Below are 27236 nucleotides of genomic sequence, written 5' to 3'. Positions count from 1 at the left end.
GTCTATTTCAGGTGAAAGGCCTTCAGACTCCAGCCGCAGCATTAGAGAATGAGACTAGCCCTGTTCCTCAGATGCTAAATGATGGACCAAACCCAGATCAGACCTGCACACAGGTAAAAGTACATTCAAACACATTCATCTATGCTGACATGTATGTGGTGGTGTTCTACTACTAAAGTGGCTTTATATTGGCTGTTAAAAGCCAGATAATGTCACACACACACCGGCATGTTTCCAGTCATGTTCTTATGGGGTCCTTCCATCTCCCAAATACATTTGTTTCTCTAGTCTCTCCTTTACACACTCGTATGTCTGTAGTCTGTCCCATGTGGGGCCCTTCCGTCCAGTTCTTACTGTAATTGTTTTTAATGCACTATGGCAACACCTGACATGACCTCAACTGTGATTTTAACATTCGTAATTGTATACTGTATCTGAGCTGTTAGATGTTTAAAGCAATATTTTGATTTGATCCACTGCAAACTCCTGGAATAGACGTGAGCTGCTTTTTAGTCCATGCTCTCAGTCGAGAGTGTGCATGCGCGCGAGCGAGAGAGAGAGAGCGCAAGAGAGAGCGAGTGAGAGAGAGAGAGAGAGAGAGAGAGAGCGAGTGAGAGAGAGAGCGCAAGAGAGAGCGAGAGAGAGAGAGAGAGAGCGAGTGAGAGAGAGAGCGCAAGAGAGAGCGAGTGTGAGAGAGAGAGAGAGAGCTTGCGCGATAGAGTGTGCGTGCGCGAGCGAGAGAGAGAGAGAGAGCGCGAGAGAGAGCTTGCGTGATAGTGCGCGCGGCGCGCGAGAGAGAGAAAGCGCAAGAGAGAGAGAGAGCCCCGGCCGCACGCTCACAGTCTTCAAACAACACAAGCACTGTCTTGCTCTCTCTCCCTCGCGCATATTTATCACTTGAGACGATAGTGTTGATTTTTAAATAATTTAAAATGAGAATGTAAGTGTGCTCACCCCATTTTTGTTTGTAAGAAAAAAATTTATTCGATTAAATATATCAATAAATCGCAGAAAAATAAAATATCGCAATGTCATTTTTTCCCAATACCGTGCAGCCCTACTTCATACAGTTCTAAGTGTCTTCTTGTCTGTCTATTTCAGGTGAAAGGCCTTCAGACTCCAGCCGCAGCATTAGAGAATGAGACTAGCCCTGTTCCTCAGATGCTAAATGATGGACCAAACCCAGATCAGACCTGCACACAGGTAAAAGTACATTCAAACACATTCATCTATGCTGACATGTATGTGGTGGTGTTCTACTACTAAAGTGGCTTTATATTGGCTGTTAAAAGCCAGATAATGTCACACACACACCGGCATGTTTCCAGTCATGTTCTTATGGGGTCCTTCCATCTTCCAAATACATTTGTTTCTCTAGTCTCTCCTTTACACACTCGTATGTCTGTAGTCTGTCCCATGTGGGGCCCTTCCGTCCAGTTCTTACTGTAATTGTTTTTAATGCACTATGGCAACACCTGACATGGCCTCAACTGTGATTTTAACATTCGTAATTGTATACTGTATCTGAGCTGTTAGATGTTTAAAGCAATATTTTGATTTGATCCACTGCAAACTCCTGGAATAGACGTGAGCTGCTTTTTAGTCCATGCTCTCAGTCGAGAGTGTGCATGCGCGCGAGCGAGAGAGAGAGAGCGCAAGAGAGAGCGAGTGAGAGAGAGAGAGAGAGAGAGAGAGAGAGCGAGTGAGAGAGAGAGCGCAAGAGAGAGCGAGTGTGAGAGAGAGAGAGAGAGCTTGCGCGATAGAGTGTGCGTGCGCGAGAGAGAGAGTGTGCGTGCGATAGAGAGAGCGCGAGAGAGAGACAGAGTGACAGAAAGAGAGAGTGCGAGAGAGCGTGTGCGACAGAGAGAGAGAGTCATAGAGAGAGAGAGAGAGCCCCGGCCGCACGCTCACAGTCTTCAAACAACACAAGCACTGTCTTGCTCTCTCTCCCTCGCGCATATTAATCACTTGAGACGATAGTGTTGATGTTTAAATCATTTAAAATGAGAATGTAAGTGTGCTCACCACAAAATTTGATAAGATTTCATATCGCAATATATATCGCAGAAAAATAAAATATCGCAATGTCATTTTTTCCCAATACCGTGCAGCCCTACTTCATACAGTTCTAAGTGTCTTCTTGTCTGTCTATTTCAGGTGAAAGGCCTTCAGACTCCAGCCGCAGCATTAGAGAATGAGACTAGCCCTGTTCCTCAGATGCTAAATGATGGACCAAACCCAGATCAGACCTGCACACAGGTAAAAGTACATTCAAACACATTCATCTATGCTGACATGTATGTGGTGGTGTTCTACTACTAAAGTGGCTTTATATTGGCTGTTAAAAGCCAGATAATGTCACACACACACCGGCATGTTTCCAGTCATGTTCTTATGGGGTCCTTCCATCTTCCAAATACATTTGTTTCTCTAGTCTCTCCTTTACACACTCGTATGTCTGTAGTCTGTCCCATGTGGGGCCCTTCCGTCCAGTTCTTACTGTAATTGTTTTTAATGCACTATGGCAACACCTGACATGACCTCAACTGTGATTTTAACATTCGTAATTGTATACTGTATTTGAGCTGTTAGATGTTTTAAAGAATCTTTTTTTATTTGAATTTTGATTTTAAATATTTTGGTTTGATGCACTGAAATCCCCTGTAATGGTCAATTGGACCATGGATCAATGCTCATGGGGCTTTAAAGTAGTCAGGTAACCTTATTTGGTTATAATGGCCAGGTAATGTAACACACACTGGCATCTTTCCAGTCCCATTCTTGTGGAGCACCTTTTAATGCATTATGGTAACATCTGGGGAGAAAAAAGAAGAAAATCTGCATACTGGGTTAAAGCTCACAGTTACCTTTTTATTGACTAAATAACAAACGTTTCAATCCAAATGGTCTTCCTTAGGCAACTATATGATTGTATTGTAATACTAAAGTATCGCTGTACTCTTGATTTTAACATTTATAATTGTAGACTGTCTAAAAGGGCTGATGTTTATATTTCTGGATTTAGATTTTTAGTCAGACCATGCCATGTTTTTTTGGCCAACCTTTCTAATTCAATACTTAATGAATTTGTTTATTTTTAGGTATTTACTGTCCAAGGATTTTCACTGGTTGATTATCCATATAGTGATGAAACTGATGAGGATGGTATGGAAAACGAACCTCCCACCCCACACCTGGATGTCATTTTAGGGCAGAATGATATTGGCCCAGATGTTTCAAATCATTTGTACGATTCAGATGAAACTGTTGTGAAAGAAACTTGTGATGAGGCTTCTCCAAGCAACCATTCCAACAATCAATCGGATGATGAACTTGTTCCACCACTGAGACGCACAAAAAGCATTATGGTAAGCCCCAAAACACATTTTAACAATATAATTAACTTGTTTATGTGATAAATTTTGTGCCACTAATAAGCAAATTTGAATAATTTTATATTTGAATGGGAAACATTCACTTTGAACCTGAATCGATTGTTTTGAACGATTGCTTTTAAAATCTGAATCTAAATGGACTCATTTGAAATTGAATATTGGATTGACATAAACACCTGCAGGAGTGATGTCCAGTGATCAGCGCTCAGGTGTGTGCTTAAAAAAAAAAAAAAGATACAACGTGCCCAGTGGTGTAGGCTACTGGTCAGCCAGCATACCGGGACAAACCCTGGTAGGCCGACGCTATCACTCCCAGACGCCGCAGCCGGTCTCTGTTGCCAAAATCCGGTCGAGTCCTCCTCCTCGCCTGGTGCATTAATTATCAATTAAATAGAGATCACCAACAATCAATCAGTAATCATTTATTAGAGAAGCTCAACTCTTCTTTTCTAAATGATTGCTGATTTTTAATTGATAGGGAGACATTTGTAAGGTGAGGAAGACACTTCGGTAAATTACTGACTAATCTCTCCCTCTCTCTTGAGTAGTTCCACGTCTATGGTAAATGGTAAATGGACTGCATTTATATAGCGCTTTCAACAGACCACATGGCCATCCAAAGCGCTTTACAAGTTGCCTCACATTCACCCATACACACTCATTCACACACCGACTGCAGTGTCAGCCATTCAAGGCTCCATCCAGCTCGTCGGGAGCAGCTGGGGTTAGGTGTCTTGCTCAAGGACACCTCCACACTTGGTCAGGTGGAGCCGGGGATTGAACCACCAACCTTCCGGCTTGTAGACAACCTACATGAACCACTGAGCCACTGCCGCCGGGAATGGCACTATATCATTATGATGAATAATTTGCTGTGAAGTCATTAAATTTAAGAATCAAATGCATGAAAACTGAAACGTTACTCTTTTTTTAATAATGTTGTCAACGTTTACCCCACCTGGAAGGCAGTTTGGACATGGGCCTCAGCAGGTGGATGGAGGGGTAATATTGGTCAATAATTTTCATAGGTGTCTAGCTCACCTGACAACCTCTGAATGGTCTCCCTATCAAGTAAAAATACAGCAATCATACAGCAAAATATCTCCATGTCTCCATTTTTGCAGATGGATAGAGTACAAGATTTTACCCACAGTCTCTATGATAGTGACAGCCCAGAGGAGACTACTTTTTTTAAGCCTGAAAGGGATTCACAGAAGCTGAGAAGAAGGTCTTGCCGTCCCGTAAGTCTTTTTTTTTTGGGGGGGGGGGGGGGGGGGGGGGGATGGGGGTGTTTCTTTTGTGTTTCTTTTGTGTTTTCATGATTGTGAAAATGTCTGTTGCTCTTGCTAGTGAGTCTGATGGGGATTCTTATAATTTGTAAATTTACTTGTACTGAAAATGGTCCATACAGATTTTTCTTCATTTAGTATCCTGAGCCTGTTCAATCAGTATATTCAGGTTTTTTATATTTAATGTTGCAAAAATAGTTATTAACAGATGTGTGTTTGTTTTTAAAGATTCAGATGAATCTCATGGAATCGGATGACTCAAACTTAGGTAGCGAAGAGGAGTATATTCCAAATCCCATAGATGAAAGCACAGAAAGTGATAGCAGTATGGAATTAACCCTGGGAAAGGAAAAAAAGAACAAAGGTGCATCATCCAGTCAGAGCAAGTTTAAGCCCAGAGAGAGAAGTAGATCCTCCCGAGAGAGTAGAAGCGAGTCCTCCAGACAGAGCAAGTCTAAGCCCAGGGAAAGTGGAAGTAGATCCTCCAGAGAGAGTGGAAGCGAGTCCTCCAGACAGAGCAAGTCTAAGCCCAGGGAAAGTGGAAGTAGATCCTCCAGAGAGAGTGGAAGCGAGTCCTCCAGACAGAGCAAGTCTAAGCCCAGGGAAAGTGGAAGTAGATCCTCCAGAGAGAGTGGAAGCGAGTCCTCCAGACAGAGCAAGTCTAAGCCCAGGGAAAGTGGAAGTAGATCCTCTAGTCATAGCCAATTTGACTTTAGCCAGAGAAGACTTTTGGAAAGATGTCATGATCCCACACAAAGATTTCCAAATAGCAGAGTTGATGGGAATGAAAAGGAAATCGCAACATATTCTGAAAACAACGTTTCAGTGCCCCTGGAAGAAGAGCAGTATATCATTGTCAGTCCAACTTTAAAGAAAGATGATGGATCCAGAAGCTATAACAAGAAACATTTCTGCTTTTATTGCAGGAAGTTTGTCCAGAAAATGTCAAGACACTTGTGGCGTAAACACCAAGATGAATTGGATGTTGCGAAAGCATTCAGTTTTCCAAAAAACTCAAAGGAAAGAAAACTACAATTGGACTACATACGAAATAAGGGAAATTTCGAGCACAACAGTCATGTTTTGGAAACACAAAAAGGAAAACTAATCCCATGTAAACAACCAGGAAAAAAATCAGAGGGACATAAATTTGCACATTGCATTCACTGCTATGGGCTGTTCTCAAGAAGAGCGATGTGGCGGCATTTCAAGGTCTGCAGCTTCAAACCCGAAAGTACTAAACCAGGTAAAAATAGAGTTCAGGCATTGTGTGCTTTCGCTGAACCTTCTCCATCGGAATATACAGACGCGTATTGGAAGTTCTTGAGTGTAATGATTCAGGACAAGATTGCAGTTGCAATTAAAGGAGACAACTGCATCCTCAATTATGGTTTCAGGTTGTTCAAAAAGAATGAGAAGATAGTCAGTCAACACCAGTATATACGCCAAAAACTGAGAGAACTTGGCAGGCTTTTATTGGAAGCTAAAAAAATCACACATGTGAAGACCATTCAAGAACTCATCAAACCTGAACAGTACTCCCAGGTTGTCAGAGCTGCAAAGAACCTATCTGGATTCAGTGAGGAAACTGGCATATACCAATGTCCCTCTCTTGCACGCAAGGTAGGGCACAGCCTGCATTCGTTGGCTATGTTTATCAAGTCTGAAGGACTGAAAAAGAAAGATAAAGAAACCATTAAAGATGCTGAGGAGTTTGCACAGTTGTATTTAGAGAGTTGGAGGTTTGATATTGCAGGCCAGGCATTAACCCAGCTTAACCGGGCCAAATGGAATGCACCGCAACTTTTACCTCTTACACAAGATATCCAAAGGCTACATTGCTATCTAGAAGAAAAACTGCAGCAACATCTCAAAGATTTAAAAGAACATCGTTCATCCACAAATTGGAAGGAACTTGCAAAAGTAACGCTGACTCAAGTTATGCTTTTTAATCGGCGGAGAGCAGGTGAAGTGTCCCGAATGCGCCTGTCTGCATACTTATCGAAGGACACATCAGAGGAACAGGGAGATGTAAATTTGGCCCTCACAGCGCTTGAGCAGAAGCTCTGCAGGCATTTTGTGCGAATAGCAATTGTTGGAAAAAGAGGAAGGAAGGTTCCTGTTCTTCTAACCCCATCAATGAGAGAATCACTTGATGCTCTTACTGAGAGCAGAGAAGAATGTGGGGTGCTGAAGGACAATGAATATCTGTTTGCATTGCCACAATCTGACCATTACCTCAGGGCTTGTGACTGCTTGAGGCAATTTGTCAGTGAATGTGCAGACATAAAAAATCCTCAAGCGCTAACATCAATTCAACTGAGGAAACATATTGCTACCCTGTCTACTGTTCTGAACCTTAAAACCACCGAGCTCGACCAGTTGGCAGACTTCCTTGGTCATAATATCGCTGTTCACAGGAAACACTACAGGCTCCCAGAAAGCACCCTACAATTAGCCAAAGTAAGTAAAGTCCTTCTGGCAATGGAACAAGGACGCCTAGGAGATTACAAAGGAAAGAGCCTCGATGAAATACAAGTCGATGTAAATGGTAATTAACTTTATATTCTTGAAGGCACAATATATGACATTTAGTCTTCCACATTCAGAAAACAACTATTTACCATGTAAAACATAGGGCAGTAATGGTGACGGGATGAGATATAATACTACTGTTGTATACTCTTGCAGATTGCCCATAGTTTCAGCTTTCCAAACTCATTTTTTTTTTTATCAATTATCATTTTAGAGACCATTGACATGGAGGGACCTTTAGCAGAGGACATTGAAGGTATGTGTATACAATGTTCCTAAATTGATTCTAAATGATCCGTTTTAGATATTTTGTGTATTGTATTCTTAAGTTATTTCCCTCTCCAGATGTCAGTATGCTAGGAGAAGATGGGTCAGATGATGAGGTCAGCATGTCATCCACGCAAGAATGTACCTCCACATCACAAAGTCAAAACCAGGGAGTGTCTGCCACCGGTGAGCTTGAACGCAATTCTTACCTTTCATGCATTTCACACAGCACATTGCAAAAATTTGAAAATCAACAACTCCACCTCCCTCCTTTGTCCCACCCGCCTCTTTCTCCTGCAACTCTGTCAGGAGACCTGTCCGATGCAGAGGCTGCACAATCAGTCAAACACAACCCCAGTTTTAAAACTGAACACTGCGTCAGTACTGCCTGAAATTACAAGTAACATTAACTTTGAGGTTAGCATGAACCCACCTGTTGCTTATAGGTTGCTCTAATCTCTCGGCACGGACTTCATACAGGGATAGCACAGCTACTCCAACACGTCCCTGTCACTACAGAACATCTGGAATGTGCGCGATAAGGTCTGCAGACTTGGTCTGCTTCATGGCAGCAAACAGACTCCACGGTTGTCCGCATTGCTGAGCAGTGACCACACTTGCACTGCAAAGGGTTGCCGACCCTCTCCTCACTGTCAACTCCGTCCGGAGCCGCTGCAGCTCCCTCAACTTCTGCAAAAACAGGTCTCAACCCTCCTCCTCATCACTGGCTCAAACGCATATGCCATTGGGTTAGATGACATCAAATAAACTCGTACAGCCTTGTCTTTTTGACATGTTTCCTCCTCATCTGTGTACTCATACTCGACTCGCTGTAACTGTGTACTCGTACACAGTTGAGGAGGAAATATGTTTGAGTAGCCGTGCAATCCCTGCGTGAAGTCTGCTCTGTGAGATTGGAGCAACCTATAAACAGTAGGTGAGGGCACACTAACCTAAACGTTAATGCTATTTGTAAAGTCAGTAAAAACAGTTGCTTTCTGCCTGATGAAATCAGTTTATCTTATATTGTCCAACATACAATCTTTTCGCCGCACAGCTACTTCAGCAATAGTGGACTGCGTGGGACAGTCTGTTGTCCATACACTATATGAGGAAATATACTGCTTGAGGGCCACTATCCTTTAGGTCTTAGATGTTTCCCTGCTGCAGCACACCTGATTCATTGTGCAGAGCTTGGCAACAAGCTGTTTGATCTATTTAATTTGAATCAGGTGTGTTGAAGCAGCAAAACATCTCAGACCTGCAGAATAGTGGCCCTTGAGGACTGGAGTTGCCCATCCCTGGGCTAACATGACAACTAATATTTTCACATCACTAGTCACTTGAAAAGAATTTAGGACGATAGGAGACGGGATGAAATAAACTGTGTCTCTCTTTAAGAGACACAAATCCCATATACTGACTTCTTGTTAAGTGCCTTGAGATGGCATCTGTTGTGAATCGGCGCCATATAAATAAACTGAATTGAAAATTGAATTGAATATACTAAATTATTTTATAAAATAAAACAACCACTGTACTGACGGCTATTACATATTTCATGTAGTGTATACTAGGGCTAAACGATATATCGTTATCGTACCTATATCTAGATATGAGCTTTCAAGATATTACTATCGAAAAAAGCAACGATATAGACGATATAGATTTCCCCTCTCCACACTCACTGTGTGCATACAACTCTGGCAGTCACAACAAACATCAGTTTTACGTGTGCCCTTGACTGCAGCGCTAAAGTCAGCGCGCACACACTAGGGACGTGGGAACTATATTGTGAGAGGGGGGGCGGCGTTTCCATGGTGACGCGACATTGCTTGTCACATGACACACTGCAGCAAAAACAGCGCTGAATGAATGATGATATGCTTTTGTCATTTTTTCTTTTTTTATTCAGAATATTCACAAATGTGTTAGCTATGGCATGAAATATCTGATATTCCGATGGTCAAATACATGCAAGTGGAAGTATATTGTTGTTTAAACACCTTTATTACAATTGCGTTAGTTGAGCTGTATGCGCGATGGGCACCGCCGTGTTAGTTTGTGCCGCAGACGCAGTTCAGAGAATCGGATCTGTTTGATTTACAACCTCTATGTTTACAACACGTGAATTCATCCACTTCTCCTGAAATACCTAAAAGTAAGTGTCTGGTGAACTGGGAATAGAATATGTAAACACTGAAGTTACTTACACAATGTGTCTCTGATATGAATAAAACGTGTCCAATTATAATGGAAAGGATTATTATTACCTCTTCCATAGACATCAGTGTGTATTTTAAAAACTCTAAATGTATTGTTTTTTTAGTACTTATGTGAATTTATATGTTTGAAACCGAAAATAAACAGTATGTGGTTGAAAACACTGAAAAGTTGTGATATATGACAGCTCTGAGCGCGCCTGTCTCAGTTGGTTATGTGATGCACTTGATCGTACGCTCCAGGAACCAGCCTAGACTGATTACACCTGTGTGATCATATGTGCGAAAGGCTTAAAAACAACAATTTTTGAAATGTAGGCTTAAATCAAACACATTTTAATTCAGATTCTATATATATATATATATATATACATACATACATACACACACACACAGTGGGGCTCAAAAGTTTGGGCACCCTTTGCAGAATCTGTGAAAATGAGTAATTTTCAAAAAATAAGAGTTCCCCTGTTCCAACGTCTATGCACACTGTACAGAGACGGCGGATAAATTAGAAAGAAAGAAAATGAGTGCGGGAGATAATGCGGCCGGTGGCAGTGCAGAATATGACTTGGTTCCAAAACATAAATCATCTTCCATAATTTGGAAGTATTTTGGTTTCAGAAAAGACGATGTAAACCAGAGTGACGTGTTGTGCAGGTCGTGCTTAGCAAAATAACACGTAGTCATATCGTATTGTATCGAGATATCTGGCAGGATAATTCGAGATATTAAATTTTGTCCATATCTTTCAGCCCTAGTGTATACTACAATAAAGTTATTTCTTTGTCCAGATGTCAGTATGCCAAGAGAAGAGGGGTCAGAAGATGAGGTCAGCATGTCATCCCTGCAAGAATGTTCCTCCACATCACAAGTCCAAAACCGAAGTGTGTCTGCAAAAAAGAGAGGTAAGCTTTGGGGCTTGCACTCTCTTTTGGGCCAGAGCTGCTCATTTATTTTTAAGGGCTTTTACTTTGCTTCCTTGACTCAACACTTGAAATATGTCTGTCCCTCCTTATTGTCTGGTGCCACAAGCCTGACAGTGGCTTGAAAGAAGCTGTTGCAGGAAGAGACCTTGTGAGCCTGCATTGTCGCAGGTTTTAGGGTTGGGGAAAGACTGGCATCATCACCTTTATATCAATAAGAAGTCTGTTGTATGTAAAAAAAAAAAAAAAATCTTTAACACTTTATGGAGTTACTCAGGGAAAAATGCTTGCATTTCCTCCAACAACAGACGTGTACAGAGACCAGTTGAAAAACTCAAACCTCCACATGCAGCTGACTTTATTCAATGACCTTTTAAAAGTGCCTTATAAATAGAAAATATTATCATTATTATTGTTTTTATTATTATTATTTTGTGAAATGCAAGAAAGAATAAAATTGCTTTAAGTGAGAGAGTCTGTGTTTATACTCGAGTTTAGGGTAAAAGCATCCTGTTGCAGTTTCTTTTACAGAATTATAATGTAATGCCGTCAGAAGTACAATGAGCCACTGCAAACCACTCAGTTTAATAAATACAACACGCAAAGAAAAAAGAATGCAATCAAAACAGTTAACTATAAAGTTAAAAAGCAAAACTAAACAGAATGCATCTGAGCAGGCACTCCTTCGTTGCTTTCTGCCTTTCGTTAACCTGTTGCAGCTCTTCCTTCAGCCAGTTGTTGGTCGTTCTCAGGGTGGTTTTGGCAAAAGAGGGAGCACGGGGCTTGGAGAAGCTGGCAGCACAGGGGGGCTGGGGTTTTTCCACCGATTCATGCACTCTTTCAGCAATGTGACCCAAACATCTGTAGACTCGTGATCACTCTGGCCAATCACAAGAGAGTACATCCACTTAGCTGCGTTTGCGTAGCTGGGTAGCACGTCAGGTCCGAAGAGGTGCCCATCAAGCTGCATAATTAAGGATTAATTTGCTTTTTTTTTTTTTTTACCAAACCGGTGTATAAAATGAATTATAATCTCAGTCATGTTATTATGAAGAGTTGTTTATTCCATCAAATAAGAACTTTATTTATTTACATTGTTAACAGTGCAATGTCTGCAGTGTTCTCTCACTCTCCACTGAAATCTGTGTGCTCAGCGTGAAGTCCACCTTTACTTATAGTGGTAATCCCAGAAATGGTTCCTGTCCTCTGAAAAACAGAGGCATTTTCAGTGTTGTGTCCACCAGATTAGAATATAAAGAACAAATGTATCAATTTCTGTACATCTCAAATACCAGTCTGATTTATCACAAGCAAGGTAAATGGCACAAATAGATCATTACCGTAATGAGAGAGGAAGCCAGCTGTGCTTCAAACTTTCTCATGTTCAGTATCTCCTTCTTTGGCATTCTGAGAGCATAGGCTGTGCTGCTTGTAGAGGAGCCAGGCGTTGACTACAGCAAGGGTGATTGTGTGCCAGAAGATGTACAGTATTGTTCAAAATAATAGCAGTACAATGTGACTAACCAGAATAATCAAGGTTTTTAGTATATTTTTTATTGCTACGTGGCAAACAAGTTACCAGTAGGTTCAGTAGATTCTCAGAAAACAAACAAGACCCAGCATTCATGATATGCACGCTCTTAAGGCTGTGCAATTGGGCAATTAGTTGAAAGGGGTGTGTTCAAAAAAATAGCAGTGTCTACCTTTGACTGTACAAACTCAAAACTATTTTGTACAAACATTTTTTTAGCAATCCTGTGAATCACTAAACTAATATTTAGTTGTATGACCACAGTTTTTTAAAACTGCTTGACATCTGGGTGGCATGGAGTCAACCAACTTGTGGCACCTCTCAGCTGTTATTCCACTCCATGATTCTTTAACAACATTCCACAATTCATTCACATTTCTTGGTTTTGCTTCAGAAACAGCATTTTTGATATCACCCCACAAGTTCTCAATTGGATTAAGGTCTGGAGATTGGGCTGGCCACTCCATAACATTAATTTTGTTGGTTTGGAACCAAGACTTTGCCCGTTTACTAGTGTGTTTTGGGTCATTGTCTTGTTGAAACAACCATTTCAAGGGCATGTCCTCTTCAGCATAGGGCAACATGACCTCTTCAAGTATTTTAACATATGCAAACTGATCCATGATCCCTGGTATGCGATAAATAGGCCCAACACCATAGTAGGAGAAACATGCCCATATCATGATGCTTGCACCTCCATGCTTCACTGTCTTCACTGTGTACTGTGGCTTGAATTCAGAGTTTGGGGGTCGTCTCACAAACTGCCTGTGGCCCTTGGACCCAAAAAGAACAATTTTACTCTCATCAGTCCACAAAATGTTCCTCCATTTCTCTTTAGGCCAGTTGATGTGTTCTTTGGCAAATTGTAACCTCTTCTGCACATGCCTTTTTTTTAACAGAGGGACTTTGCAGGGGATTCTTGAAAATAGATTAGCTTCACACAGACGTCTTCTAACTGTCACAGTACTTACAGGTAACTCCAGACTGTCTTTGATCATCCTGGAGGTGATCATTGGCTGAGCCTTTGCCATTCTGGTTATTCTTCTATCCATTTTGATGGTTGTCTTCCATTTTCTTCCACGTCTCTCTGGTTTTGCTCTCCATTTTAAGGCATTGGAGATCATTTTAGCTGAACAGCCTATCATTTTTTGCACCTCTTTATAGGTTTTCCCCTCTCTAATCAACTTTTTAATCAAAGTACGCTGTTCTTCTGAACAATGTCTTGAACGACCCATTTTCCTCAGCTTTCAAATGCATGTTCAACAAGTGTTGGCTTCATCCTTAAATAGGGGCCACCTGATTCACACCTGTTTCTTCACAAAATTGATGACCTCAGTGATTGAATGCCACACTGCTATTTTTTTGAACACACCCCTTTCAACTAATTCAACTAATTGCCCAATTGCACAGCCTTAAGAGCGTGCATATCATGAATGCTGGGTCTCATTTGTTTTCTGAGAATCTACTGAACCTACTGGTAACTTGTTTGCCACGTAGCAATAAAAAAATATACGAAAAACCTTGATTATTCTGGTTAGTCACATTGTACTGCTATTATTTTGAACAATACTGTACATGTACCACCGCCAGGATTTCAGTGCATACTTGTGTTTTGCTGTAAATGAGTCCAACAAATCCACACCTCCCATGTATTTATTGTAGATGCCCACAATGGAAGCCTTTCTAACGTCAATGTAGGTTTTGGCGGCTTTGTCCCAGTGTTGAATCTCCTGAACAGGTTCTGGTCCAGCGAAGGATGACACAAGTGTCACCGCCCTGTTGTTGTACCATTTTTACTGCACAGATGTTGTTTCCCCTCCACTCTGTGGTCAAAGCTTCCTCTGCCCTTCTTCTTCAAGCTCTTCACATGTAAATGTTACAGTTAGATGGGTAGATGCACTTGCCTGGCCTTTCCCACATAATGGATTCCTTGCTCAAGGAGCTTCACTACCAGTGGAACGGAGGTGAAGTAATTATCTGCCTAGATCTTGTTGTGTTGACCCTTTGGAAATGTGGAGGCAAGCTTCATTACAACATCACCTGAAAATTCACCTGTCATCACCTGACACCCTGAGACTCCAGCTTTCACCCATACTTTAAAGCCTCATGAGCGTAGATTACCTTGCATATACTTCTTGATGCTGCTGAACTTCCCGTTGAAGGGTATCATCATCTTGTCCATGGAATGTGCTCTTCTGGTACCACCTGCAGGCAGTTTTCTCTGAGTGAATCAAGCCGTGGTCTGAGTTTCCAGAGTTTGTCCCTCTTTTCAGTCTCTGGCATGGTTAAATTGTTTACAAAATGTAATGTTCCATCCTCAGGTACATACCCAATGCTGCCTGTATTTCTTTTGTATTAGTGTTGACTGATCTTTCGTCATTTTGAATGCTGTACTCATTCGTATTTGTTGCCAGAGCTTGAACCAAATCTTCTGACACAAACTTTTGGAAGTATTGCAGTGGTGTGTGGAGGGAGGTGACATCATCTGTGAGAGCTTGACCAGAGAAATCAGTGACGTCTGTCATATGGCTTGATGTATTTCTTTGATTGCCCGGGCTCAATATTCACATTAGCTGGACAATCGGTAGGTTCTTGGTTTTCTTTGTCCACATGAGACATCAATATCTGATTCTTCATCACTTGCATCAGTGTCGTCAAAATCGATGTCCACATCACTTTCTCCTTTTTGGATGATGGCCATTAACATTGTGCACATTGTACCGAGGATTTCTCCTTGCTGGTGGCATTCTGAAATGAAAAGATAAAATTTGAGACAAATGTACATTCTATAAACAAATAGCACACATGCCTCATTATGATGTGTTCACACTTTGGACTGAAGCAGCCTATTCACACATCTCACCGGTCACACTATACCTAATGGCTCACCTATAGTAGACTGTGATTGTAATCCTTACAGGAATGCATTCAGCATCCAGTTTACAACAAAATCTAACAGTGATGAACATTTACACCTGTGCCAGAACAAAGCACCAGGAGCATCCCGCACAACTTGGAGGATTGGCCAGGTGTGGCCAGGTGTCTCTTGCAAAAGACCTGGTTAAATAAAGGTTATAGGCCTAATGATAATAAGCACTTTGAATATAAATTGATAAGAACATTTTGTTTATCAGTAGACTAAGAAAGGGCAGATTTGCACAAACAGAATTTTTTTGTTAGAAAGTCATGCAGAATGTGATAGCAAATTATAATGTTTAGATATGGAAATAAATCTTTCAACTTTAGTCTCTAATACAGTATAGAATATGTAATCCGATATAAAGCTAAAGGGTATAAAGCTTAAATCATGTATAATTTGTTGTGAATATTTTCATTTAAGTTCCCCTCAAGATGTTCCTCTTAAATACAGGGCAATTATGACTGCCACTCTCATCCAACATTGTAATATTGCAACATTTATAAAACAAACTCCAAACAAAATGTAGGGTATATTTTCAACATTTACTGTATATGTCCTTGTTATAGACACTGTAATAAACAGAAAAAAATATTCCAAGCATTTTACTTACTTGAAGATGAATCCAGTCCAGTAAATCAAAGGGATGTTGCTTCATCAGAAAGTTGTAAGATGTGCCACTTCTTGACTTAAGGGTGGGCTTTGTATACAAATCCTGGATCCAATTACATGGTGGTAATAAAATGTAGGACCCACAGATCATATTGATGTGGTTGTATAAACAAACAAACAATAAAAAAAAAGATAAAAGGGGTTTTGGGGAGTAACCACAAATGTTGTAATACTGAAACAGTGGGTCTTACGGGGTTAAGTAAGATTAAAATTTATTCATAAAAGAAAACCTACAATGTTTTTTTTTGTTTTTTTTTTTGCCTACATAGGAAAACAAACGGCCGTCAAAAGAAGCTGGACCCCAGACGAGTGTGCTGCAGTGGACACACATTTGAGGAGATTTATTGTAATGAATCAAGTTCCTGGTAAAGAAGAGTGTCAGCGCTGTATTACTGCAGAACCTCAAGCTCTCAGAAACAGGGACTGGAAAGCAGTTAAATATTATGTTAAAAATCGCATTACAGCCCTGAGAAGAAAAGTCTAGTGTACCTAATGGAACTGAGGTAAAACCAAAACATTAGAGGTAGGATCTTAAAATGTTTTGTATTTGGTTGTGTTCTGTTGTAACCTTGTTGTTGTTGTTGTAGGGGTTTGCTCAGGTTTTATGGCTGTCCAGTGGCCTACAAATATACAGTTATACAATATACAGTTCTTATTTAATTTAATTTTTTATTTGATGGATGTAGGATGGATGTTGGATGGATATTGAATAGATGTTTGATGGATGGATGGATGTTGGATGGAAGTTCGAGAGCTGGGTGGATGTAGGATAGATGATGGATGAATGTTGGATGGATGTAGGGTAGATGATGGCTGGATGGATGTTGGATGAATGTAGGGTAGATGTTGGATGGATGGATGTTGGATGGATGTAGGGTAGATGATGGATGGATGGATGTTGGATGGATGTAGGGTAGATGTTTGATGGATGGATGTTGGATGGATGTAGGGTAGATGATGGATGGATGGATGTTGGATGGATGGATGTAGGGTAGATGATGGCTGGATGGATGTAGGGTAGATGTTGGATGGATGGATGTAGGGTAGATGATGGCTTGATGGATGGATGTTGGATATATGGATGGATCTTGAATAGATGTTGGACATATGGATGGATGGATGGATGGATGTTGGATGGATGTTCGAGAGCTGGGTGGATGTAGGATAGATGATGGATGTTGGATGGATGAATGTCGGATGAATGTAGGGTAGATGATGGATGGATGGATGTAGGGTAGATGTTGGATGGATGGATGGATGTAGGGTAGATGTTGGATGGATGGATGGATGTTGGATGGATGTAGGGTAGATGATGGCTGGATGGATGTTGGATGGATGTAAGGTAGATGTTGGATGGATGGATGTTGGATGGATGTAGGATGGATGTAGGGTAGATGATGGCTGGATGGATGTTGGATGGATGTAAGGTAGATGTTGGATGGATGGATGCTGGATGGATGTTGGATGGATGTAGGATGGATGTAGGGTAGATGATGGCTGGATGGATGTTGGATAGATGTAGGGTAGATGTTGGATGGATGGATGTTGAACAGATGTTGGATATATGGATGGATGTTGGATGTGTGGATGTTGGATGGATATTGATATATTCTTATTTATTTTAATGCATTTATTTATTTTAGGGCCTAAACACTGAAAGTGTGTGGGGCATATGTTAAATATTTCAAAGGATTTTTCATTTCTTTAAATATCTCTGTATCATTATTTCAAAATTTGAGGCTTCACTGGAAAGAACAACTTGTGTTAACATGACATTATGGATGCAGTCCAATATAACATATAATTTCAATGCCTATATAAGAGAAACTGTTGGGTTTACATAAAAGTTCAGGCTGATGTTGTTCAAACATTGAGTGCAGATTGTACAAACCTAGACATTAAATTAATAATTTGTTTTAATCATTTCATAAAAAGTTTATTGACTGACAACTGTGTGGCATAAACTTTGTCATTACAATAAAATTGGTCATTTCAGTTTTGTTATAAAACTGTCTTTGAAGCCGTATGTCTTGTAATCTGTAAAGGCAGATGGAAAGTTTCACATATATACATAGTTACTCATTACAAAAATAACTATTTTAGTCCAAAATAAGGGAACTGAGAGTAATAATAAAGGCTGTTGTCAGCAGCTGCAGATAGTGACCTTGGGCCCCATTAACATATAAAAACTTGGTATATATGTGTGTATGTGGGCGGACCTCTCAAGTCGGCAATCCTAGAAACGTTCCCCACAAGGGGCCAAATACCTTTTTCGACAAAACTTTAGAAATTTATCAAATTGAAGTGATATTAATGATTGAGATTTTTTTTTAGATCTAATGTTGTTTTTATAGCAGTGTAGGACCACTGGAAAGGGTGGATCCCACAACGCATAAAAAAACTGGTGGGCCCCATGAGTGGGCCTGCGCAAGAATGTGTGTGTGTGTGTGTGTGTGTGTGTGTGTGTGTGTGTGACTCATGTCAGGCGACCTCTGCCGATGGGAGCTGGAAGGAAAAGAAGGAGAGATGGATGAGGAAGATTTGAGATGGGACATCATCAAGCTGAACTGAGCACTGCTTCACGAACACTATTTGCACTATTCAAGTAAAAAAACAACAACAACAAAAAAAACCAGATGTTCTGAGAAATGACTTTTATATCCATTAACACGCATAAAGAAAACAGGGGAGCGGCTCGACCAATCACACACTCTCTGTGTCTGTCAATCAGATAGATAGATAGATAGATAGATAGATAGATAGATAGATAGATAGAAAAAATACATTTGCATTCTCAGTCTTTAATATCGAACTTACTGTAAATTTTCTCAGATATACTATATATACTAATATATTTCCATTAGACCATGTTTTTACGCGTTTATCTAAAGTGACACAAATAAATAATACTGTACACATAATATTTTATTGCTCAGTTAAAAATCATGTGATGCCCAAACCTTTCTGATTGACATTTGATCAAAACACAACAATTAAATTCTGAATAAACTTTATGTGCAATTATACTGTACTGTAATAAGTGGATGTTGCATATGCTTATTCATCCTTCTTAACCAATGCATTTATCTGATTCTACGCTGTGCATCTGTCTACAGTTGAACCGATAGCAGAAGACATGACGAGCATTAATCAGGGAATAGAGCAGAGATTCACCACTTAATATAATGTTAAACGTTCCTAATGAACAGACCACTAACTCAGCAGTGCAGTGGATTTTACATCTATAACACGCACAATTGTATAGAACGAGTCTGGATATCATTTGTGCGGCTGTGAGTGAGCTGTCATTGTCATCGCAGTAGGACACTTGTTGTCTCTCCACGACCGTGTGCTTGTCAACATGCCTCATGCAGTTAGTGTGAGTGTGTCGGAGAGGGTCCTGGGGTGGGAACTTGTTTAATAAAAGCCACAGATGGAGAACTCAACAGGCATGTGGAGCAGACGCTCGTAAGAGAGAACATAGCTGTTCATGCATTGCATTTATGTGCATGCACATGCATGTTTTATGTATCTGTGTGTGTGTATATTTTGGGGTTAACAGGCTCAGGGATTCCATTGCATCACGACTTTGGAATGTGTAGTGCCTCCCTTCCCAGCATCCTCTCTTCTGTTCAACAAAGAGCAAGGACAAAACAAAACAAAAAAGTAGCTAGTGCAAAGATTTGTCTAATTTATGAAGCACTGATAAGCTACAACCCAACGACCCCCAGAAACCAATTACTGCCATACGGCTTTAATTGACAGAACCTCACAAAACAACACGTCCAGGTCATTACTTCACCCCAAAATCACAATTATATTTGCAATTCTGATTGCAACAGTTCATTTTAAAATAAAATAAAATGTATTGTTAATTAATTAATTAATTAATTTATTTATTTATTTATTTATTTATTTATTTATTTATTTATTTATTTATGTATATTACTTTTATTGATATATATGTGTATCTATTTATTTGTTTATGTATAAAATATATTTTCATCACATTTCCCACTATAACAATTCTCATTACTACACTGAAAAAATAATGTTATTAATAATAATAATAATAATAATAATAATAATTATTATTATTATTATTATTATTAATAATTTAATTGCAAACTTTATGTATACAGCATTAGGTCTTTAATTAATATTAGTAATAAATGAAATGTTTTACATTGCATTCATTGAAAATGTACACAGATGTATGTAATACATCAAAATACAAAAAAAATGTGTATACCATAATGAAAATCAAGAATAATGAATATAACAACAACAAAAAAAGACATAAACAATGAGTATTTAATTGAAAAAAAAGAGTATTTAATAAAAAAAAATAAAAAAAATAAATAGATTTTTAAAAAAAGCTTTATTATTATTTTCTTTTAATTTGTGAAATGTGACTCGTCCAATTACACCTGCACTTAGCTAATTAACAAAACAGATGACACTTTGCATTTCATGAAAACCTTCAAAAATATGGCAATCGTCTCCTTCTTTACAGTAAATGAAGCACACACACACACACACACACACACACACACACACTCTCAAAAGAGACGGCGAGTTCGTTCAGCGAGGGCCAATAAATAAAGGAGGTTACACAAGTGTTATTAAATGTCAGAATGATTACTGTGTCAGCGAACGGCTGGCTTATTCGAGCTGAACTCGTCATGTTGAGCTCTCGTCACAAACACCACCTCACTGAACAAAAGAATACACTCTTATTATAAACCTACGTCCCGACACGTTAAACCTTCACGTTTCAGAGCATTTCAGAGACATGCATGGCTTGCACCTGAAACTCAAACGGAAGATATTTAGTAGAAGGTTCACGCTGCTCTTCGGAATTCAATGCAAGCTTGAGCGGTAAATGAAAAATCGACTAGAATCATAAACTGCACACAACTGATTATCTGCTAAAACCTCAGTTGCATGTGCACATTCATTGTGGTGTGTGTCATAGACCGAATGCTTTATATGTAGGCGTGGAAATGAGATTTCGGAGCAGCGGTGGAGGAAAGAAAGCCATGCTGATTTGGAATCACGTGACGGTGACTTAAATGATGTCAGAAATCTGTTCCTGTAAGTGTGCTTGTGTTTACAGCCATGTTCTTTTTATCCTCCCTGAATCCTATTTTTGTGTTATTTTTACCTCCTGTCCGACAGTAATGAGAATATATTGTGCTGTTTACAAGAAATGGACATTTAAAGCTGTTTTCTGTTTCCGTTCTCTGTGTGTTTCCATTCAACTTCATAGTTTGGTCTATTTTGTTGACCAAAGATCACACTGTCCGTTAGAAGCTAATCAACATGCTTCATATCTGAATAATATGCTCTTTCTTATATGCACAATATGGAAATGTCGCGTGATGGTGACACGTTGCATTCGTTTCCCCTAAACCTCTTCAAACGTGCCAGTCAACAGAGTTAGTTTCATGTTTACTTTGGTTATTCGAAATCATTAAAACCATAATCATGAGTGTGTTTGGGGTTTTCAGTCAGGTCTTTCTTATCGCGTAGCTTTTGCATTATAAATAATAAATGCCAGAGCAGACCTCGCTTCTTTTGTAATGATTGTGACATTTCGAGATCAAAACGAGTGCACTCCACAAGCTGAGGAGTCAAATTTTCCCTCAACAAAAGACTTGACTCGAAGCCAACGAAATGACTAAGATCAGCACTTTGGTTATCATCAGACGCTGTCATTTTTCTCTTGCTTTTCATGCTCTTGACTCCAGCACAATCCTCTCTGTCAACTCCAGAAAGAGCAGGCTGAGATTCAACATATTCCTCGTCTCGCTCGCTCTTTCCAATTAATAAAAGACATGCACCTGTCTGGCTGTCCCTTTCTTGCTTTCTCATTCTCAATCTGAGGATACATATATGTAGTTAGAAGCTAAATGTGTTTTTTGCATAATCATTCAATCCCTACAAGTTAATATTTCTGACTTTTATCGCAATGACAAGCTTTTGGGGAAAGTGTTGTTTTTTCCTCCTGGGATTCAGGTTTGGAGGCTGTGATTACGATGTGCGTGCAAGTGCTTTTGCATTGAATAAAATTACATGTTGACAATATTGAGCACTAACGGGAGGGGTTTTAGCACTACAGTGCTACAAAATAAAAAGCAAACAATGATAGTCCATGCATTGTGATGCATATTGATTTTATTCTAATACTGCCATGGAGAATGATGGGAAATGTGGTTTTGTCACACTCCCTTTATAACCAACTACACAGCATTTTCTGGCAAGCATCAGCACTATTGTGCATCAACAGTGCATTGAATGCATGCAAAACAGCCGCTGTAAGTGATAAATGCATTATGCTACTGCCAAAACCACAGCTCCTAAAACACCATGCATTTTTTAAAGACATTTTATGTTCCCAAAAAAAAAACATGAGGTCAGAAAAAAAGCATCCACTGAAGCTGATGCATCTTCTTTATTATAATTGATGAAGATTTGATTTGTCCTTAATCAACAAAACACTGAAAATAAACCACAACAGGAGCTTGTCGAACACAGACTACACTAGGACTTAAATACAGAGGATGATTGGAGAAACACAGGTGCATGGGACAAACGAATCAAGACAGACCGAGGACAGGAACATGACCAAATAAGGAAACACAGGAAGCACTTCTGGGTCTGACAACATTATAGTTAAGAATACGAATTATTTATTAAGGAAGAAAACAACACATATTATAGCTAAGAATATATAGTAACAAATGAATAAATTAAGAATATAAACAGTACGTGTAATGATAAATAAATTGTAAAAATACATATAAAAGATTTTTTTTAACTATAATAACAAAGAAATAAATTAGAACAATACATTTAGCTAATAATATATGCATATAAATAAAATAATAAAACAGCTAAAATTTTCAATTGTTAAGAATATATAACAGTACTTAATAAATTAAAAAGAACACAAATATAAAACAAATACGAATGAATAGTGTTCATATTAGCTAAAGAATGTGAAATATATATGACAGTATCATGTTATAAAAATGCATATTATAGCTATAAATATGAATAATAATAATAATTATATAGTAAAAATACAGATATTACAGTTTAAGATTAATAAATGAATAATAAAAAATTACAATTATAGCTTAGAATATATAATATATAAGGATAATAAATTATAAAATAAATGTTTTGAATAATAGTAATGATTGGAAATTGTTATATGCAATAGTAATGCTGCTGTTTGCTTTAAACATCACTAATAAGACAAGTGTGTGTGTGTGTGTGTGTGCGTGCATGCGCGTGTGTGTGTGTGTGTGTGTCTGTGGGCATGTTTTTGTGTCATATAATGACATGGGTATGACACAGGTATTACAAGGAGAGGGTTCTTATGAGGACATAACCCATGTCCCCATTTTTCAAAACACTTATAAATCATACAGAATGAGTTTTTTTGAGAAAGTAAAAATGCACAAAGTTTCCTGTGAGGGTTAGGGTTAGGTGTAGGGTTGGTGAAGGGCCATAGAATATACAGTTTCTACAGTATAACAACCATTACACCTATGGGATGAACACACTTTACACAAAAACAAACGTGTGTGTGTGTGTATGTGTTGATCCTTCAATGCTCTCGTGTTTCTGAGTGTAACATGAACACAGGTTCAGTCCGTCACATTGTGTGGATAACTCGAGCGATCTGAGATGTTTGGGCAACACTCCACAACAGCGTTTGCTAAGACCTACACTAGTCCTGCTGTGCATTATAATGAGCTAGTCATAATTACACATAATTGCAGTGTACTCGCATCTCAACAACAGGTTTGAAGTAAGTACACAGTTAGTAACAGCAGCTCGCCAGAACAATAGCTGCTGAATTTTGATTGTAATTATTAGTGCATCAGTCTTTTGATAATTGTAAGTCACAGAAAGCAGCGCTTCTCAACTGGTTTTGTTTCCGGACCCAAATTTTACATTAGACATCGTGTGGATCCACAATTGTTTATTGTGTGAGAGTAAACCAAAAATGTCCTTAAAAGCATTGAAACTTCAACACTTTGGCTAATGTCTTCTAAATGGCTGCTGAGAGCATGAAACCATTGAGAATAAAGACAAAACAGTTGAGACAAAACATCTACTGACATTTATTTTATCAAATGCATGATTATATGCATGTTTGCAGATTGTTTTAATGCGTTTAGGATTGTTTTTGAACCCATTTCCGAGATCTGGTCCACTGACAAATAGAAAATGGGGGTTTTAAAAAGTACCTATAAAAGTCACAATAGAAACACGGTTGTTATGAAGTTGAGGATGTTTATCGTATGAACATAAACCAAAATGTCCCTGAAAAGCACTGAAACACCAAAACTGGTTTCTAAATGTTTTCCAAAAAAAAAAAAAAAAATTGTAGTCAATAATTTTTTTTCTGAAAATGCTATTAAATATAACTTCCAATTCTAAAAGAAACATATTGAATGAAACAAATTTAGAAAGACTGAAAAACTGGAAAATATATTCCAATAATTGTTTATTTACAATTTCATTTATTTTTGTTTACATTATAAAAGCATGAAACAATTGAAATATATATATATTGTTATTGTTAAAAATATACAGTTTAATATATAATCAATAATGCATTATTTTGCTATCAAATGCTCTAATAATTCTCATAATTCTCATAATCTCATAATCACTTAGAAAAAACAATGGTGTAGTAATAATTTTCACTCAGAAATTGGTATAAAATATTTCACGGTCAAGTACAAACAAACATATTGAATTCAACATTTTTTATTTATTTATTTTTACACATGTTGCATGTTTATATGGATTTTTTGCATTTTTATATGCATTTAAAATAGTTTTTCCACATTCAGCATTTTGACCAATTTCTGGTCCCGATCCAGTTAAGATGCAATTAAAATAGAAATGAGAGCTTTTTAAAATATCTATTAAAGTAGCCACAGAAGCTCAGTTGTCATAAAGACAAAAATGTCCACTGAAACTCCAACACTGGTCTCTAAATGGTATCTAAATCATTTTAAATTTAAAACTTTGAAATTAAAGAAAATAATTTTGCCAAAACAGCTACTGACAAAATAAATAAGTCTATTTAGCTATCAAAACAATGCATGATTATATAGCTACTGCCATTTTGAAATGCACTTGGTATAGTTTTTAAACAAATCTGTGACTCATTTTTGGACATGATCCAGTTGAGATCCACTGACATGCAATTAATATAAAAAATTGAAAGTTTTAAAAAATATGTATAAAATCAGCGGTAGAAGCTGGCTTGTGATGAAGTTAATGTGATTGCGTGTATTCTCAGAGATATGCAAGACACAGACTGAGATTGAGGAGCTGATGCTCTCTCACCGTGAGCACATCGAGCATCACAGCAGAAGATCATGTGACTCAGGACTCGTTCAGATCTTCTCCGGATCAGACGTCTGGAAACGGCTCATATACAGAGTTTATGAGAAGCCAGCAGAGTTTGCTGTTTAAAACATATTATAAACTATCATTTCCCGCAACCGCAGCCCATATGAAAGAAAAGAGATAGAAACAAACATTAATAAATCATAAACCTCATTATGATTATTTGGCTTTTCCAGGTTTCTGACAGCATCACAGAAGTATTTCGACATTACATGTCTTCCTAGCGCATTCTCAACCGAGCTCCAGAATCACAACAACACGTCTGACCTTTAGCAAACACAGAGAATCAAACACTGAAGGTCAGAGAGGAGCAGAACCACTCAACACAGGAAGAGGAGGAGCCAAAACTCACAAACAATCAGACACTGAAAGCTTCTTTCACTAAAAAACAAATAATGCTTTTTAGTGTTCCTGTAGCTCAATTGGTTGAGCATTTTGTTATCAAGCGCAAGGTTGGGGGTTCGATTCCCCGGGAACACATGATAGGTAAAAATTTATATCCTGAATGCACTGTAAGTCACTTTGAATAAAAGCGTCTGGTAAATGCATCAATTTATTAATTTATTTAAGGAGCTTGGAGTTATTTTTAGCACATTGTTCTGCAGTTGCTAAGGTGTTGCTTGCCTATTCTAAATGGTTTCCAGGGTGTTGCTATGGGGTTGCCAGACGGTGTTGCTAGGGTGTTCTAAACAGTTTCCAGGGTGTTGCTATGGGGTTGCCAGGCGGTGTTGCCAGGGTTCTCTAAACAGTTCCCAGGGTGTTGCTAAGGGGTTGCCAGGCGGTGTTGCCAGGCGGTGTTGCCAGGGTTCTCTAAACAGTTTCCAGGGTGTTGCTATGGGGTTGCCAGGCGGTGTTGCTAAGGTGTTCTTAACAGTTTCCATAGTGTTGCTATGGGGTTGCCAGGCAGTGTTGCCAGGGTTCTCTAAACAGTTTCCATAGTGTTGCTATGGGGTTGCCAGGCGTTGTTGCCAGGGTGTTCTAAACAGTTTCCAGGGTGTTGCTATGGGTTTGCCAGGCGGTGTTGCTAGGGTGTTCTAAACAGTTTCCAGGGTGTTGCCAGGCATTTTTGTTATTATTATTATTTTGTTATTGTATTATTATTTATATACTATTGTAGTTTTTATTTTTGAATTAGCTTTTTATTATATATTTTCAGTTTTCAATTTCATTTTAGTTTGTGTTTTATCAATTTCTAACATGCTTTTGCCATTTTTATTTGTTTTATTTATTACTAATAGTTTTATTTTACTTTATATTTTAATTTAGCATTATTTAATTTGGAATAACTTTTGGAATCATTACTTCTTATTTTTTTATTTCAGTTAGTTGCCAAATCAACATATCATTTATTTATTTATTTTTCACCTAATATTTTATTTCATTACTTTAGATTTTATTTTTTATTTTTATATACTATATATGTTATTATATATTCTATTTCAGTTCAGTTTTAACAAAAAAATATATATATTATTAAGTTTTTGTTAATAAAATTTGCTAAAACAAAATGTGCATTAAATACTTTGATGCTGGTTTTTAAAAAATTATTTATTTATTTATATGATTTTTTATGTGCTTCATGACATGTGACCAAGGTATGTATTCTTTAAAGTACCATGTCAATACCATGGTATATGAAAATAACACCACCATATAAACCAAAATACCATGGTACTGTCACATGATCTTATCTTATGTACCAGCATAGTATTTTTTGGGATGTTCATAATGAATGGAGGAGCACAAAGGTCACTGAGCCTGAAACTAAAAGCATGAGAAGCGTGTGACATGGCCTTTGTTGAAATGACAATACATGCTGCGACTTAATGAAGCATCTTTTTAGTCAACATCTTTGAATTTTCCCCGTAAAACACACTTTTAGAGCAACAGAAAATAAGAATTGTGATATTTGTAACTGCATTACGGGAGGAACGCACAGGACTCACTGGGATTCAATCAAATTAAACACAGATATCTCAGATTGGATTGTAGCTAAATTAGATTTCTGGCCACCAAAAAACAAGGAATGTAATCTCAT

At 38.4% G+C, this 27236-nt stretch overlaps 1 protein-coding gene and 1 long non-coding RNA gene across 29 annotated transcripts in view; one reads left to right on the top strand and one right to left on the bottom strand.

The window, feature by feature from the left end:
* The window catches only part of LOC128016052 (uncharacterized), an 87021-nt gene extending 70606 nt beyond the window's left edge, over window positions 1–16415 (top strand). For 5 of the 28 annotated variants that reach the window (XM_052600380.1, XM_052600374.1, XM_052600376.1 and 2 more), the window contains 10 exons: window positions 12–113; window positions 1102–1203; window positions 2158–2259; window positions 3102–3368; window positions 4520–4636; window positions 4913–7235; window positions 7434–7475; window positions 7565–7672; window positions 10503–10616; window positions 16024–16415. In XM_052600380.1, coding sequence (XP_052456340.1) covers window positions 12–113; window positions 1102–1203; window positions 2158–2259; window positions 3102–3368; window positions 4520–4636; window positions 4913–7235; window positions 7434–7475; window positions 7565–7672; window positions 10503–10616; window positions 16024–16238 — 3492 coding nt within the window. In that variant the 3' untranslated portion in view covers window positions 16239–16415. Of the gene's footprint in view, window positions 1–11; window positions 114–1101; window positions 1204–2157; window positions 2260–3101; window positions 3369–4519; window positions 4637–4912; window positions 7236–7433; window positions 7476–7564; window positions 7673–10502; window positions 10617–16023 lie in introns of those variants that run through there. The other 23 variants (XM_052600389.1, XM_052600386.1, XM_052600379.1 and 20 more) reach the window with 8 other exon arrangements.
* Window positions 11501–12198, bottom strand: LOC128016057 (uncharacterized). Its single transcript, XR_008184062.1, has 3 exons — window positions 11975–12198; window positions 11728–11840; window positions 11501–11598 (listed from the first exon to the last, which is right to left on the bottom strand). It is a non-coding gene; the product is annotated as an uncharacterized LOC128016057 (long non-coding RNA).
* Window positions 16416–27236: the final 10821 nt, after the last annotated feature.

The sequence above is a fragment of the Carassius gibelio genome, chromosome A6 (assembly GCF_023724105.1).
Source record: "Carassius gibelio isolate Cgi1373 ecotype wild population from Czech Republic chromosome A6, carGib1.2-hapl.c, whole genome shotgun sequence".
In the NCBI taxonomy this organism is placed as follows: Eukaryota; Metazoa; Chordata; class Actinopteri; order Cypriniformes; family Cyprinidae; genus Carassius; species Carassius gibelio.
This window is presented reverse-complemented; position numbering and strand designations above follow the sequence as displayed.